This window comes from Sphaeramia orbicularis, chromosome 15 (assembly GCF_902148855.1).
Source record: "Sphaeramia orbicularis chromosome 15, fSphaOr1.1, whole genome shotgun sequence".
In the NCBI taxonomy this organism is placed as follows: Eukaryota; Metazoa; Chordata; class Actinopteri; order Kurtiformes; family Apogonidae; genus Sphaeramia; species Sphaeramia orbicularis.
Window position 1 is genome coordinate 4763393 of NC_043971.1, and position 14149 is coordinate 4777541.

A 14149-nucleotide genomic window follows, 5' to 3' on the forward strand; every position below is an offset into this window, starting at 1 on the left:
GCTGGATGAAAAATCTGACAAGCAGTATTCAGATTACAGCCGGGTGAGTGCATTTAATTCTCTTTACTCAAAGTACCGTAATTTCCGGACTATAAGCTGCTACTTTTTTCACACACTTTGAACCCTGCGGCTTAAACAACAATGCAGCTAATTCATGTTTTACGGGCTAACCAGCTTCATGCCGCCAATACATTTAGGCTCGTCACACCAGGCCGATGAAATTACCGAACAGGTCACAGTGGACTAATGAAACCGTTCGAACGCACTCACACTAAATTCTTCAGATCAGTCATTTTGCGCGTCATGCACACACCCTCATGGAAAACACACGAAGAAATGCATATGAGGCAGCTTTCAAGTTAAAGGCAATTGATCTGGCTGTCGAAGAAGGAAATAGAGCTGCGGCACATAAGCTTGGCATCAATGAATCGATGCTGAGACGTTGGAGACAGCAGTGTGCGGCTTATATTCAGGTGCGCTCAATAGTCTGGAAATTATGGTAATCCACCAAACAATTAACATATTTCCACCAGGGAACCATGGTACATTAGACTCACATTCAGTACCAACATAAATACCTTTATTAAGTGTAGTCATCTGTGAATTTTTTTTTTTTTTTTGCTTTTTTGTTTTTCTCATTCAAACTTGTAACATGCATTAATATATCATCATATTAGCCTATGAGTTAATCCAAAGGGAGCATAGACTGACTCACACATTATTTTGCAGGTCTCACAAAACCATCACAACATATTAAGAAACATACACAGTCTGGCCTTTATTCACACAGTCTATGTATGAGCTCAACCCCAGATTAGCTAATGTTGGGAGGGTACAGAAAATGGACAGAAAACCAGAAAGAAAGCAGTGATTTCTAAATTTGATTGACAGTCACAAAGTGGAAAAGTGGACTGTAGTCCCTCCTAGGAGACTCAGAGCTCAGAGAAATCAGCTGTTTACTCTTTCTTCTGTACAATATTTTAGCTCATTGTTTTGATTGTAACTGTCTTTGTAGTTGACGAGGGTTTTCTAATGTCGTCCCGAGCCTTCATTGAGTCCTTCATTCTTTTCTGCACTGTAGAGGGTGACGTCTAAAGCCCTTCTAGTCTTTTTCTAGAATATTCCTAAATATTTCAATAATATTCTCATGCATTTATTGACCATCTGGTGGTTCTCTACCTATCTCTGCTCCTAAAGGACTAGACCTTTCCTGGATGCCGCTTTTGTTCCTAATTATGACTAGGGGTATGTATTGGCAAGAATCTGGTGATGCGATACAAATCACAATACTATGATCACGATACGATATATCATGATATATCATGATACTGTTAAAAAGGCAATATTTTGTTTCTTTTTTAAAATTCTTATTTCCTTGAAGAATTGAATTACACCAGAAATATTCACAAATACTTAACACATTTTTATTTGATCAGAACAGGATCTAATGCTATATCACAAAATTTTCCTGTGTTAAAACTTAAATTATGTTTTACGGACAGTACAGTTTAGGATCTTGTACATATTCTATTAGTTCAGAACTAACATCATAACATTTTTGTGCAATCCCAGCAAAGGAACTAACATTACTTAATAAAAAAGTGTTAAATAATAATAAATAAAAATATAAACAAAAAAGATAAAAACAAAAATGAACCTCCACAATATCTGCATTTGAATAAATACCTAAAAATATCAATACAGTACTTTTTAATATCAATACAGTATTGTGAAATGAAACATTGCGGTATATTGCAGAACCGATATTTTGTTACACCCCTAATTATGACCAGTCACCTGTTCACATCACATTAGTTTTTATCTCTATATTAATCTTAAACTGCCCTGTTCCAACTTGGTAGGATTGTATTGCATTAATTTATGTTTACAATTACAGTGAGACTGACTAGAAAAGACATGAGATCTGTCGACTTGAACTATGCAAAATAAAAAGAAAAAAACGAGTCAGTTAATGGAATTAATAGATCATTCTGTTTTTCATCTTCACTTTCGATACTGTACCAACTTTCTCTAACTTGTGGTCGTAGTCCATCCCTGGAGGATTAAGAAGGACCTGATACCTGCAGGAGTCAGGTGACGGTGTTAAATAACATGTTGGAGTCAGGTTGCGCTGTGCCGTGCCTTTCTGTGCTGTGCTGTATTTTATTGTTTTGGTTGATCTTGTACCGTTCTTTGCGTCCCAGCCGTCCTCCCGCTGCGCCACCCCAGGCCTCTCAGCCGCCACCTTGGCCTCACTGGGCGGAACCTCATCACGACGGGGCAGCACCGACACCGGCAGCGTCTACGACCCGGACACCAGTCTGAGTGAACTTAGGGTAAGGCCTTCTGTGTACACGTCAAGTATCGCATACACTTCAAATCTAACTGTATCGTAGCTGATCATCACATTATCGTAGAGCTTTAATGCTAATCCAGATGTGACATATCTCAGCCACAGCATCGCCCCGTTGTTCCCTCCCTGCTCTAAGTGTCCGCTCACAGTTTTTCTTCATGTGCACGGGAGGACTGGATGTGACATGTGTCCTATTTCTTATGTCTGGCCGTGCTGGTGAATGCCAGCTGGCCTCTCTTTGGGATGGCAGCACGGGTGCTTTGTTATCTCTCCTTGATAATCCCCTCCCTCTGTGATGCCCTCGTTTACCCCATCAATTCCCTCCATCTGCTCTACAGGATATCTATGAACTAAAGGACCAGATTCAGGATGTAGAAGGGCGATACATGCAAGGGCTTAAAGAGCTGAAGGTAGAGGGGCTTGAGCTCGCAGCATGCCTTCTCTTGTCGTCCGGGAGCAAATGTGGCGTCACTAACCCCACTCCCTCCCACTCATACCCTCCTGTACCCCCTCCCCTACCCTCTAACACCACCGTCTCTGAGTGCTCCCACTTTGAGTTGCATAATGACCCTTCTATTGCATGATCTTCCCCTCACTTCCTGTTTTGATCCAACTCTCTGGTTGTGGCCTGAAGTGAAGACACTCCCACACGTCTTCTGAGCTCCAAGTAGTAAGAAGAGCTACATGCTCCACCTGCTGACAGATAACCGACACTATAACTCAGTACAAGCCTCTTCTTCCACCCAGATCCTCCATTTTTCACAGCATTCGAAGGCCCTACGGTTGGACCTCTGCAACTTCCTGTTTTCTTAGGAAGAGCAACGTTTGTTTCACTGACAACAGTAGTTTACTAACAAACCGCTCAGTCATGGTAGATCCTGATTCAGCTGACACACTTGACTTAGTTCACTTCTCATCCTTCTGTTTCCTGGCTCACTCATAGTTCTCTCTTTCAAATCCCTTTTCAAACCGTTGCCTTGTTTCACTCCTGAACGTGATTCAATGCAATGTGATTGTGCTCCGTTTCATTTACATGTTCATCACAAAGTACTGTCAAAAGTCCTGTTTTGAACATAAGAAACACCAAAGAACTCAGTCTTTTTGAGCTAACATGTAATTTGTGGATACTTGCCTTGTGTTTAGTGTTGTTGTACCAGAGCGCCCACCTGATGCATGTAGGTGAGCTGTGTTTCACATGATTTTACTGTTTAGTAACACACTCCCAACTCTACCAGGAGTCACTGGCGGAGGTAGAGGAGAAGTATAAGAAAGCCATGGTATCAAATGCACAGTTGGACAATGACAAAGCCAACCTCATCTATCATGTGGACACACTCAAGGATGTTATAGAGGAAATGGAGGAGCAGATGTCGGAGATGAAGAGAGAGCTGGAAGAAAAGTCAAAGGTAAAATGTTCTGAAAACAATGACACATTTCTATGATAATTATTGTAAAACGCCTACAAATAAATGAATGGGTTGGAACAGATCTGAAACTGAATCCACAATAACAACTTTCTGGAGTAGCAGCTCCAACTTTATGTCACTGTTGAGCTCCTCTGATGTTATTAATGTCATCTTAGATTATTATTTCATCTTCAACACATGATAAAACATGTAAATAAATGCATATTTTGTCAGTGGTATACATCACACTGCTTTTATTTTCTTCCAAACAATACAAGGATTGTTTTTATGAATTAACTCCGTAAACATGTTGACTGGACTTCGGCGAAGTTTCATATCTTAATGTAATATTCATTTAAAACTTTCTACCTTCATAAACTATATGGAGCAGTTTCTCTGAACACATTGAATTATGGGGCAACAAAACCATAACGACAAATTTTATATTATACTGCGGATTGAATGTTTGGAATAAATGTTTTAATTTGGTCTTCAGGGTTAATTTTAAATTCATCTTCTAAGTGTTTTAGGCGAGAGATTTAGGTGTTATTTTATTATGCGTAACCTTTTATTGTTTAATTGTTCTACCTCTGAAATATTTGTCATGCTCCAGTGATAAATATTCATTTTAATCCATAAGTTACTATCTGGTTTCTTCAAGTCTCTAATAGAAATATTCATTTGATATTTATAGTGATAATAATTAGCAACAAATAACATGAACATTTGTTATTTACCATGATCATTTTTCATATCAGTGAGAATGGGAAGTCCTACAAGATGTAGATGTGATGTATCACAATATTTTTGTCCATATAGTGTGGTTATCTTTAATATATTTAATATTCTTAACTGTAGTTAATTTAGTAAAACACAGATTCATTTGTCTTGTACATCAATGGCTCACACACACAAAAAAAACATCTAAACATAAGTGTGAATTTGTAGAAGGGTTACAGTCCAACAGACATGAGAATCCATTTATTTGAAGCCTGTTTCTGTGGGGTGGATTCTGATTCTCTGAGCTGATGATAAAATGTTGTTTGATTTCAGGAACTAGAAAGACAGAAACACACATGTACAGTCCTGCAGCACAAACAAGAAGAACTGAAAGAAGGACTCCGCCAGAGGGACGAGCTCATAGAGGTACGGCTGCATCTGGACCATAAAGGTCCCACTGGTCACACTTGAAAGTGTCCGAGTCTCTGTGCAGGATCTGGAATAGGCCTAGATGGACCCGGGTCTGCCACCAGATCCTCCATTCCACTGCTCTGTCCCCTCTGATGTTTCTCTGTTTCATAATTCTCAGCCCTTTCGCTCATTCCATTCTCCTGCCGATGCTCTCCTGTGTCTGACTGTGTTCATTTGGACCTCTTCTGTCTTTGCTTCACTCAGTTTCTTCCTTCTTTGTCCTTTATCCCGTCATCTTGTTTACTCCTCACCCCGCTCCAGGAGAGCCAGAAAATGCAGACTAAGTTAGATGCCCTCACCCGAGAGGTGTTTGACCTGCAGGAAACGATAAACTGGAAGGACAAAAAGATTGGGGTAGGAGGTCCCACCTGGCTGCTCTGGCAGAACATGGAAGGCAAAAGATGGAGTCTGTTGTCCTGGAACCTCGTCATTTACACGATGCAGAGTGTTTCCGTTGTGGTCTTTTGCCTCCCACACTGCCTCTGCATGATGGAGACCCGTCAGCATTAGCACAAACCTGAACCCCTGCACATTCTGTTTGGAGTTTTGCATGTTGAAATAACAGGATTTCAGTTTGGATCCAATCATTTCAACCTAACAGTTCTAGTCCTGTGTACACTAGCATTGGCAGTGGCTGTTACACTGTGTAGATGTGTACCGTATGTGTCAACTCTGATTCAGTGATGATGCTCCGAGCTGTGTGTAGTTTTTATTCAGAAGATGGATCGGACTTTAGGCCTCCTTTCCCCTCCTCTCCTCTAAACTTGTGCCTGTAACATTCCCTGTGAGTATTTAGCAGAGGTCGACCGATTCACCAGCACCGATTGGACATTTCACTGATGACATGGGTTCACTCATGTCCTTAGGTTTAAGACTGATTTTTCCGTTTTATTGTTCACATTTTTGTCAGTGTGGTTCTGAAACAGGCAGTAAATTTAATGTTCATCAGCCTCCACCAGTCACAAAAAAACTAAACACACGTCTAGAACTGGAGTTGAATCCATGAACTACTGTTTCTGCTCCAACACTTTGATAATGGACCTGAAATAATTCATATTTGACTCAAACTTAATTTTGTAAAACGGCTTTATTTGTGCATTATGAGCATGATGAGGTCTTTGGTTTTAGTTGGTTCTCTGCATTTATCAACGTCTGAAGATGAACTGCTGAGTCACTGTTCTTCATTGACATAAATTTATCAGAGTTTTCTCCAGTTTCTGGGGGTTCAGGGGAGGAAGACACACACACACACACACACACACACACACACACAGGTTTTAGATTTTCACATGAAACTCAGACATTAGCAGTAAAAGTCTAATATATATACGAGCTGGAGAAAACAGTTGGGGTTTGACTAGTTCAGTTCAATCCTCTAGTGCAGATAAAATCACAGTTCATGTCAGACTGTGATGAAGTGCCTCGTTACCGTCGTTAAACCCGTCTGTTCAGACTCTATCAGTCGACCTCTGGCCTGTGTCCTCCACTGTGTGTGTGTCCACATGTTACTGTCGGTTGTGTTGTTCTCTGTGCATGTCCGTGCATGTGGGTGGTGTTTGCATGTCGGTGTCGAGCCTCTCCAACGTGTCCTCTTCCTCTTCTCTTCTCGTCCTCTGTCGTCTGTGTGGCCAGGCCCTAGAGAGGCAGAAAGAATACTTTGATTGCATTAGGAATGAGAGGGATGAGCTCAGAGATGAGCTCGCTGACATCAAGGGGAAGGCCAAAGGCGGAGAGGTAGGTCTGCCCCGGTCCTGCACCGGTCCCTGTCCAGTTCAATACCAGACCAGTCCCAGTCTAGTTCAGTTTCAGACTAGTCTCAGTCTAGTTCAGTTCCAGACCAGTCCTAGTCCTGCACCAGTCCATTATCAGTCCAGTCTCACAGGAGAATCCATCCTTTTTATGAAAGTTCTGCCAAATGAACCAGTGTTTTTCCTTTTGGTAGAATCCGGTTCATGCTGTTCTTCTTTTTACCTCTGCCTTTGTTTTTCTTTGCTCATGCGTTACCTGTTTCCTGTTACTGCGTAATACATGGATATTAAAACACTGGTGATTTCTAGTTACACATGACACTGTGGTAAAAAATACTATAGTCAACCACTGTTTGTTGCTGATTTGTATAAAAGGTCAATACAGTCCTGATGACCTTAAGATTTTCATTTTTTTAGTATTAATTGATTCATCATCAGATGTTCTTACTTCACCTTTTAAGTTTTTTGTTGCCATTAATGTAAATATAGTTTATTACATTTGTAAATTTTACACTTAAGGAGTGTTTTTCCAGACATTTCTGTTCGAATGTTGGCTTTATAGACTTAATATTGAAATAAGCTGCACTTATATAAATATATATTAAAATAAGAACATCTACTATTGAAAAACACTCTGAGGAAAAAATTAAAACCCGACTTTATTAGACAGACTATTATATGTTATTTCTTTTGTAAATCACAGGTCATTATTTTCAAAGCTGAATATAGAAAATGAAAATCATATCAGATGAGTTTTGGTTGAGATTTTTTTTTTTTTTTTTTTTTTTTTAAAAGAAATCCAGATTTTCCCTGCCTTTGCTGTTTGACCCAGAACAGCCAAAATACAGTCATGGGTCCACAGTGTTGTCCAGAACTGCCACAAAAACAATCCATAATTACAGACCAGGGTTAGACCGTCACAGTAAAGTGCTTTTAGTTTTGATATGACTGGCGGTAAATCAGGACTCAGAGGTGTTAAATGTTGGTGCAGACATAGCCCGAGCGTGTCCTCATGTATCTGCTTGTGTCGTGGCAGAAACACGGTCTGGTCATCATCCCAGAGGGAACGCCGAACGGAGACATCAACCACGAGCCTCTGTCCTCAGGGATCACCGTGGTCTCCCAGGAGGCTGCCCAGGTTCTGGAGTCTGCCGGAGAGGGCCCGCTTGGTGAGGCCCCACCCACTCCCACATCTGCACCTTATCTAGGAATACATCCAACACTCAGTCAAGTTCAACACACTGACGTCAGACGAACCCTTTAACCCCTGAGACATTCATTCAATTAAACGTGCTGCTGTGAACTTCGTTTTACTGTGAGTTTTAGGCTCAAAACAGGGTGAATAACAGCAAAAGACAGAGAGGAACTGAAGTTGGACAGGTTTTTATTCAATAAGGCACTCAGAATGCACATCAATAAGGGCCTCTTTAGCAGCATGGAGATCGTTGGGTGACCATTGAGTAAGGCTGTGTATTGGCAATAATCTGGCGATACGGTACAAATCACAATACTAGGATCATGATGTATCATGATACTGTTAGAAAGGCAATTTTTTGTTTGCTTCTTTTTTTAAATGATTATTTCCTTGAAGAAACGAATTACACCAGAAATATGCACAAATACTACACACATTTTTATTTGATCAGAACAGGATCTAATGTTATATCACAAAATTTTCCTGTGTTAAAACTTAAAATTATGTTTTACAGACATTACAGTTTAAGATCCTGGTTCAAATGTTCAGATTCTATTAGTTCAGAACTAACATCATAACATTATTTTTTGTGCAATCCCAACATAGAAATTAACATTATTTAATAAAACAGTGTTAAACAATAAGAAATCAAATATAAACAAAAACAAAAAAACAAAATGAACCGCCACAATGTCTGCATTTGAATAAATACCTGAAAATATTGATACAGTGCTTTTCAATATCGATACTGCATTATGAAATGAAATATTACGATATATTGCTGAACCGATATTTTCTTATATCCCTATCAGTGAGCGATCAAAAATTGGCCCGATCTCTCAACGATCTCCTAAACCTCAAAAAAGCCATTTGTGTAAATGTTTGGGGGGGGGGGGGGTGCTTATGGGCTCGTTGTGCCTTTGGCCCCTAATTTAAACTGTCTGGTCAGTCGGATCAGGCGGGGGAGGGGGTCATTAAGATAGTCGAACCCATGCCCTCATTGATCTCTAAACCATCTCTATCGTCAGGGTGGAAAAATATGTTGTTCATTGACAGATTGCTGAGAGATCGTTGAGGGCTCCATGAGCGTTCATTGACAGATTGCTTCCCTTGGCGATCGTTGAGAGACTGTTTTGGACTGAGTCAAACCTTTGAGGCGACCGTGGAGATCACTGGAAGATCATTGGGAGATCTTGGTGATCGCTGGGCGCTCATTTAAAGACCGTTGAGAGATCTGGACATTTTTTCATTGCTCAGCGATCTCGTAACGATCGCCACCCCTGTGTAAAGAGGGTTTAAGAGATTTAGGATGTTGAACATAAACTGTGAACTGGAGCACACTGAACAACAACCAGGATTTGAATTTGGGCCCAGGAGTTTGAGTTTTTGGCTCCTTTTTTCTAAATCAGTCCAGCTGCTTTTTTTCACCTGATTGAACTCCAAAAAGTAGTTCCACAGTCAAAACTCTGAAAAAAAACACAGTAAAAAAAAAAAAAAAGGAAAATCACCACAACACTGCAAACAACAGTAAAAATAAAAAAAAAACAGTGTTTAATAAAAAAAAAAAGCCCAAACCATCTATTTCTATATTGAGTCAGTCTCACTCACTGCTCTGTGTTTTACCCCCCATTCCACAGGGGGCGGGGGGTGAACTGAGCATGCTCAGATGTTTATGGAAAGAACAAAGTCTACTCTATCAGCATGTTTAGAAATTTTTCCTGTTGATCAAACGGTTGAATTTTTCTGAATATTTAAAATAAATCCTACGTCCGAACGCTCACCACAGACATGTCAGGGTTTAAAGCAGTGCTTTTCAACCTTGGGGTCAGGACCCCACGTGGAGTTGCCTGAAATTTCTAGTAACTGATAAAAAATAAGAAACGTACTAATATAAAACATATGGTGAGTTGAGAGAGGCAATCATAGTACATAAAAGACATGACCAACTGTGAGTGTGAAACTGCAGCACTGTGGTTCTGTTCATCTGTCAAATGTTCGTTGTGGTCAGTTTCAGATGCTGCAGCTCTTTCATAATTCATAGTGTGAGTTCTTGCTTGTTCAGTATTAATTGTCACTCTTGTAAATCACAGCTGGACTGACTGAACATATCCTGACCAAGGAAAATCCAATTTTCCCTTTGTGCAGTAATCTACACCTGGATTTACTGCCTCCGTCCACAATAATATACATTATACAGACTAAATGTCTTCTAAAATTAATGTTTATTTGCAACATAGTATAGCAAACTATTGCATGATCAAAAACCAATTCATTTTAGCAAAAATAATATCTCCATTTTGAATGTCTGGGATCTCCAGAAATTTGATATTAAAATGGGGTCATGAGCTAAAAAAGGTTGGGAACCACTGGGTTAAAGGGTTCGACTGTATTCGCAGACGTGTCGGTGTGTGTTCCAGTGAATAAAGCAGTTTGTGTTCCACAGACGTCAGGCTACGGAAGCTGGCCGAGGAGAAGGACGAGCTGCTGGCTCAGATCAGGAAGTTGAAGAATCAGCTGGAGGAGGAGAAGCAGAAACACTCGAAGATGGACAGCGCATACACGGACGGAGAGAGGATGGAGAACGGTACAGACCTGCACTTTATCGAGATGCAGAGTAAGTGTTGACGCCCACTTAAACATGAAGGCTGGTACGACGTCTGAATGTGTCCACACTCAGTGAGTTTGTCTTTTGTCCGTAGGAGACGCCAACAGACAGATTAGTGAATACAAGTTTAAACTATCGAAGGCGGAGCAGGAAATGGGTACGATGGAACAAAACGTAAGTAACGTCTAACAATTCATATGATGGAGGAAGAATTAGACAGATTTGGTTGAAATGACAGGATGTGGGAAATATTTGTGTTTCCAAGATATGTTTCCAAGATTTTGTGCATTAGACAGATTGAAGTCATAAATTCAAACAAACATGGTCCCATCACATGATCCTGCATCAGCCTCAGTCAAGTGAAGATACATGGAATGTTCTAGAAAGAAGTCAGCGATTGTTTTCCTCTCTGAACTGATGGACTGAGTCTGGATTAAAGAAGTTCATCTCTATCTGCATTTTAACCAAATCCATAGTCTTCTAACTGCAACCAGACAGCATTTCTTCAAAGATAAGATAAGATAAGATATGCCTTTATTTGTCCCACAAGGGGAAATTCCAGGTTACAGCAGTGACGCTCAAAAAGCACACAAGAACAGAAGTGCAAAATCAAAAATAAAGACAAATCGAAAAAGTTATATATACTGTTTACAGTTGTGCGTAGAACATCGATCTGTCTCCACAAACACTGGTGTTCACATTTTTTCTCCAGTGTTTGTGACTAATCTCAGACTGTTTTAACATTTCTCTCACACAAACTTAGAATTCCATCATTTCAGAGAATACTTCAGTTTTATTCTTGTTCCTAAATTGACTTTAACTGTGGAAATTTTGTTAGTGTTTTCTCCAGATCTTACTCCCCCATCCACACTCTTATATTATTTATTTTACTTAAATTTTCCCTGATGCACCATCATAAACAAGAGAAACATGAAATTGATTTTTTTTTTTTTTTTTTAGATGGTCAGTTTTAGATTCAGATGTTTTATCCATTTGCGAAATTTAGCTCCAGTGGCGGCCAGTGGGTGTTATTAGGCTTTGACTTTGAAGAAAAAAAAAAGTGTCAGAAAAAAGAATCTGTCCATCCTAGATGTATTTTTAATGTTTTAATGATTTTTGATGATTTTTTGAAATATTACAAATGTGCCTTTTCCTTCTAATGGTCTGTATTTAGATGGTTTCTAACATGTAAATGGTTCCAGATATCAGTCTAGATCCTATTGATCACTGATAGAAGTCATACATGGACTGTGATTGGATGAGTTGAGTTCTCCTCCAGTGAAAGTCCCGCCCACTTCTATTGTTAGATTGATCTGCATCCAGACCACAGGACTGGAACGTAGAACAGAACCAGGACTGGAACGTAGAACAGAACCAGGACTGGAACATAGAACAGAACCAGGACTGGAACATAGAACAGAACCAGGACTGGAACATAGAACAGAACCAGGACTGGAACGTAGAACAGAACCAGGACTGGAACGTAGAACAGAACCAGGACTGGAACGTAGAACAGAACCAGGACTGGAACATAGAACAGAACCAGGACTGGAACGTAGAACAGAACCAGGACTGGAACATAGAACAGAACCAGGACTGGAACATAGAACAGAACCAGGACTGGAACATAGAACAGAACCAGGACTGGAACGTAGAACAGAACCAGGACTGGAACATAGAACAGAACCAGGACTGGAACGTAGAACAGAACCAGGACTGGAACATAGAACAGAACCAGGACTGGAACGTAGAACAGAACCAGACAACCTCACACATTCAACTGGCAGAACATGACGCTGCTGTCCAGGGACACTGGTGTTCTTTTATCGTCCCAGAGGACATCAGCCTCCTGCTTCTTCCTCCTCTGTAGTGTTCTCTTCATAAATCCACTCTGGTGCCTCTGAACCCTTTTTCGTCCTTTTCCAGATTAACAGACTCGAAGGTCAGGTATCCAGGTACAAGGCAGCGGCCGACAACTCAGAGAAAATAGAAGATGAACTGAAAGCAGAAAAAAGGAAACTTCAAAGAGAGGTAAACGCTCACAGCATCTGTTCTGTTCATTCCACCGTTTGAAGTGTGAAGGAGGCGCAAGTTAACCTGCTGCCTCCTCCTCCCCTCCTCTTCTTCCTCCTCTCTTCCTTCTCCCTCTTCCTCCTCTCTTCCTCCTCCCTCTCCCTCTCTCCTCTTCTTCCTCCTCCTCTCTTCTTCCTCCCTCCTCTTCTTCCTCCTCTCTTCCTCCTCCCTCTTCCTCCCTCCTCTTCCTCCTCCCTCTCCCTCCCTCCTCTTCTTCCTCCTCCTCTCTTCCTCCTCCCTCTCCCTCCCTCCTCTTCTTCCTCCTCCCTCTTCCTCCTCTCTTCCTCCTCCCTCTCCCTCCCTCCTCTTCTTCCTCCTCCCTCTTCCTCCTCTCTCCCTCCTCCCTCTCCCTCCCTCCTCTTCTTCCTCCTCCCTCTTCCTCCTCTCTCCCTCCTCCCTCTCCCTCCCTCCTCTTCTTCCTCCTCCTCTCTTCCTCCTCAGCTGCGTACGGCTCTAGATAAGATCGAGGAGATGGAGATGACCAACAACCACCTAGTGAAGCGGCTGGAGAAGATGAAGGCCAACAGGAACGCCCTGCTGTCGCAGCAGTGAGGTGGTGGCTGCGTCGCCATGGAAACCCTTAAACTCGCACCTCAGACCTCTGACTGCCACGCCGTGTCTGGAGCACATTTCCACTTCAGCTCTAACACTTCAACATTTGTAGCTAACCAAAAAAAAAAAAAAAAAAAAACAACTTGTAGCACAGGAGGAAACTGAACTGTGTCCTTTTTTTTTTTTTTTTTTTTTTTTTTAAACCATTCATTGGTTTTGTCTGGTGAGCCACCAGAATTTTGGGGAAACGACTCAGAAACTTAACTAATAAAACTCTAAAGTTGCTGCAGAAGCATCTGAGGACATTTCTCAGTCACTACTTAATTTACAGAGCTTTGTACGACATCATGTTATCCATACGGTTTTCTTTCTCTGGCTGGGTGCTTGGCTGTATTTTGTTTTGTTCTTTTTTTTTTTTTTTTTTTTGATAAGTTGCATGAATGAGTATAACGATGCTTTTAAGCCCCTCCCCCCCACCTTCCCCCTCCCCGGCGTCCCTCACAGTGAAGTGCCTTTTCACACCCGGAGACTGGGGGTCCGCAGCGCTCCATGAACCCCGACAGTCAGTGTTTTAACAGGTACAGAATGATGTATTTAAACCAACCAAGGTGCAGTCGTCATGAGAATATATAGAACCAACTGTGTCTGCTGCGGTTTCATTGAAATTTTTCAGATATTTAAAAGATTTCTTGAAAATAAATGTGTAATTTACAGAAAGGTGTTTGAATCTGCATCTTTTCTTGGCTTTTGACGTAAAAGGGGGATACGAGTACACGCTAGGGGTGTCAAACGTATGGTTCACGGGCCAAAACTGGCCGCTGAAGGATCCAGTCTGGTCCACAGGATGAATTCATGAAATACAAAAATTACATTTAAGATGTGAGATATCATCCCTGTCGAGCGAAAAACCTCGTAAGTCCATTTTTAGTCTTTTTTTAATTTAATGGGGGGTTTTTTCTATCGGTCAGTCTTCATGTTGGTCTGACGGTTGTAGAAATATTTAACCAATGAAAAATGTTAAACTGC

The 14149-nt window shown here is 41.0% G+C and overlaps 1 protein-coding gene across 6 annotated transcripts in view; it reads left to right on the forward strand.

Annotated features, from left to right (window-relative positions):
• The window catches only part of LOC115433920 (leucine-rich repeat flightless-interacting protein 2-like), a 32112-nt gene extending 18697 nt beyond the window's left edge, over positions 1-13415 (forward strand). Inside the window, exons 4-15 of one of the 6 annotated variants that reach the window (XM_030155490.1) lie at positions 2-43; positions 2205-2336; positions 2692-2763; positions 3589-3759; positions 4813-4905; positions 5212-5304; positions 6583-6684; positions 7735-7867; positions 10337-10507; positions 10593-10672; positions 12425-12529; positions 13013-13415. In XM_030155490.1, the coding sequence (XP_030011350.1) occupies positions 2-43; positions 2205-2336; positions 2692-2763; positions 3589-3759; positions 4813-4905; positions 5212-5304; positions 6583-6684; positions 7735-7867; positions 10337-10507; positions 10593-10672; positions 12425-12529; positions 13013-13123 (1305 nt within the window). In that variant the 3' untranslated portion in view covers positions 13124-13415. The remainder of the gene's footprint in view (position 1; positions 44-2204; positions 2337-2691; positions 2764-3588; positions 3760-4812; positions 4906-5211; positions 5305-6582; positions 6685-7734; positions 7868-10336; positions 10508-10592; positions 10673-12424; positions 12530-13012) is intronic. The other 5 variants (XM_030155492.1, XM_030155491.1, XM_030155494.1 and 2 more) reach the window with 5 other exon arrangements.
• The last annotated feature ends 734 nt before the right edge of the window (positions 13416-14149 follow it).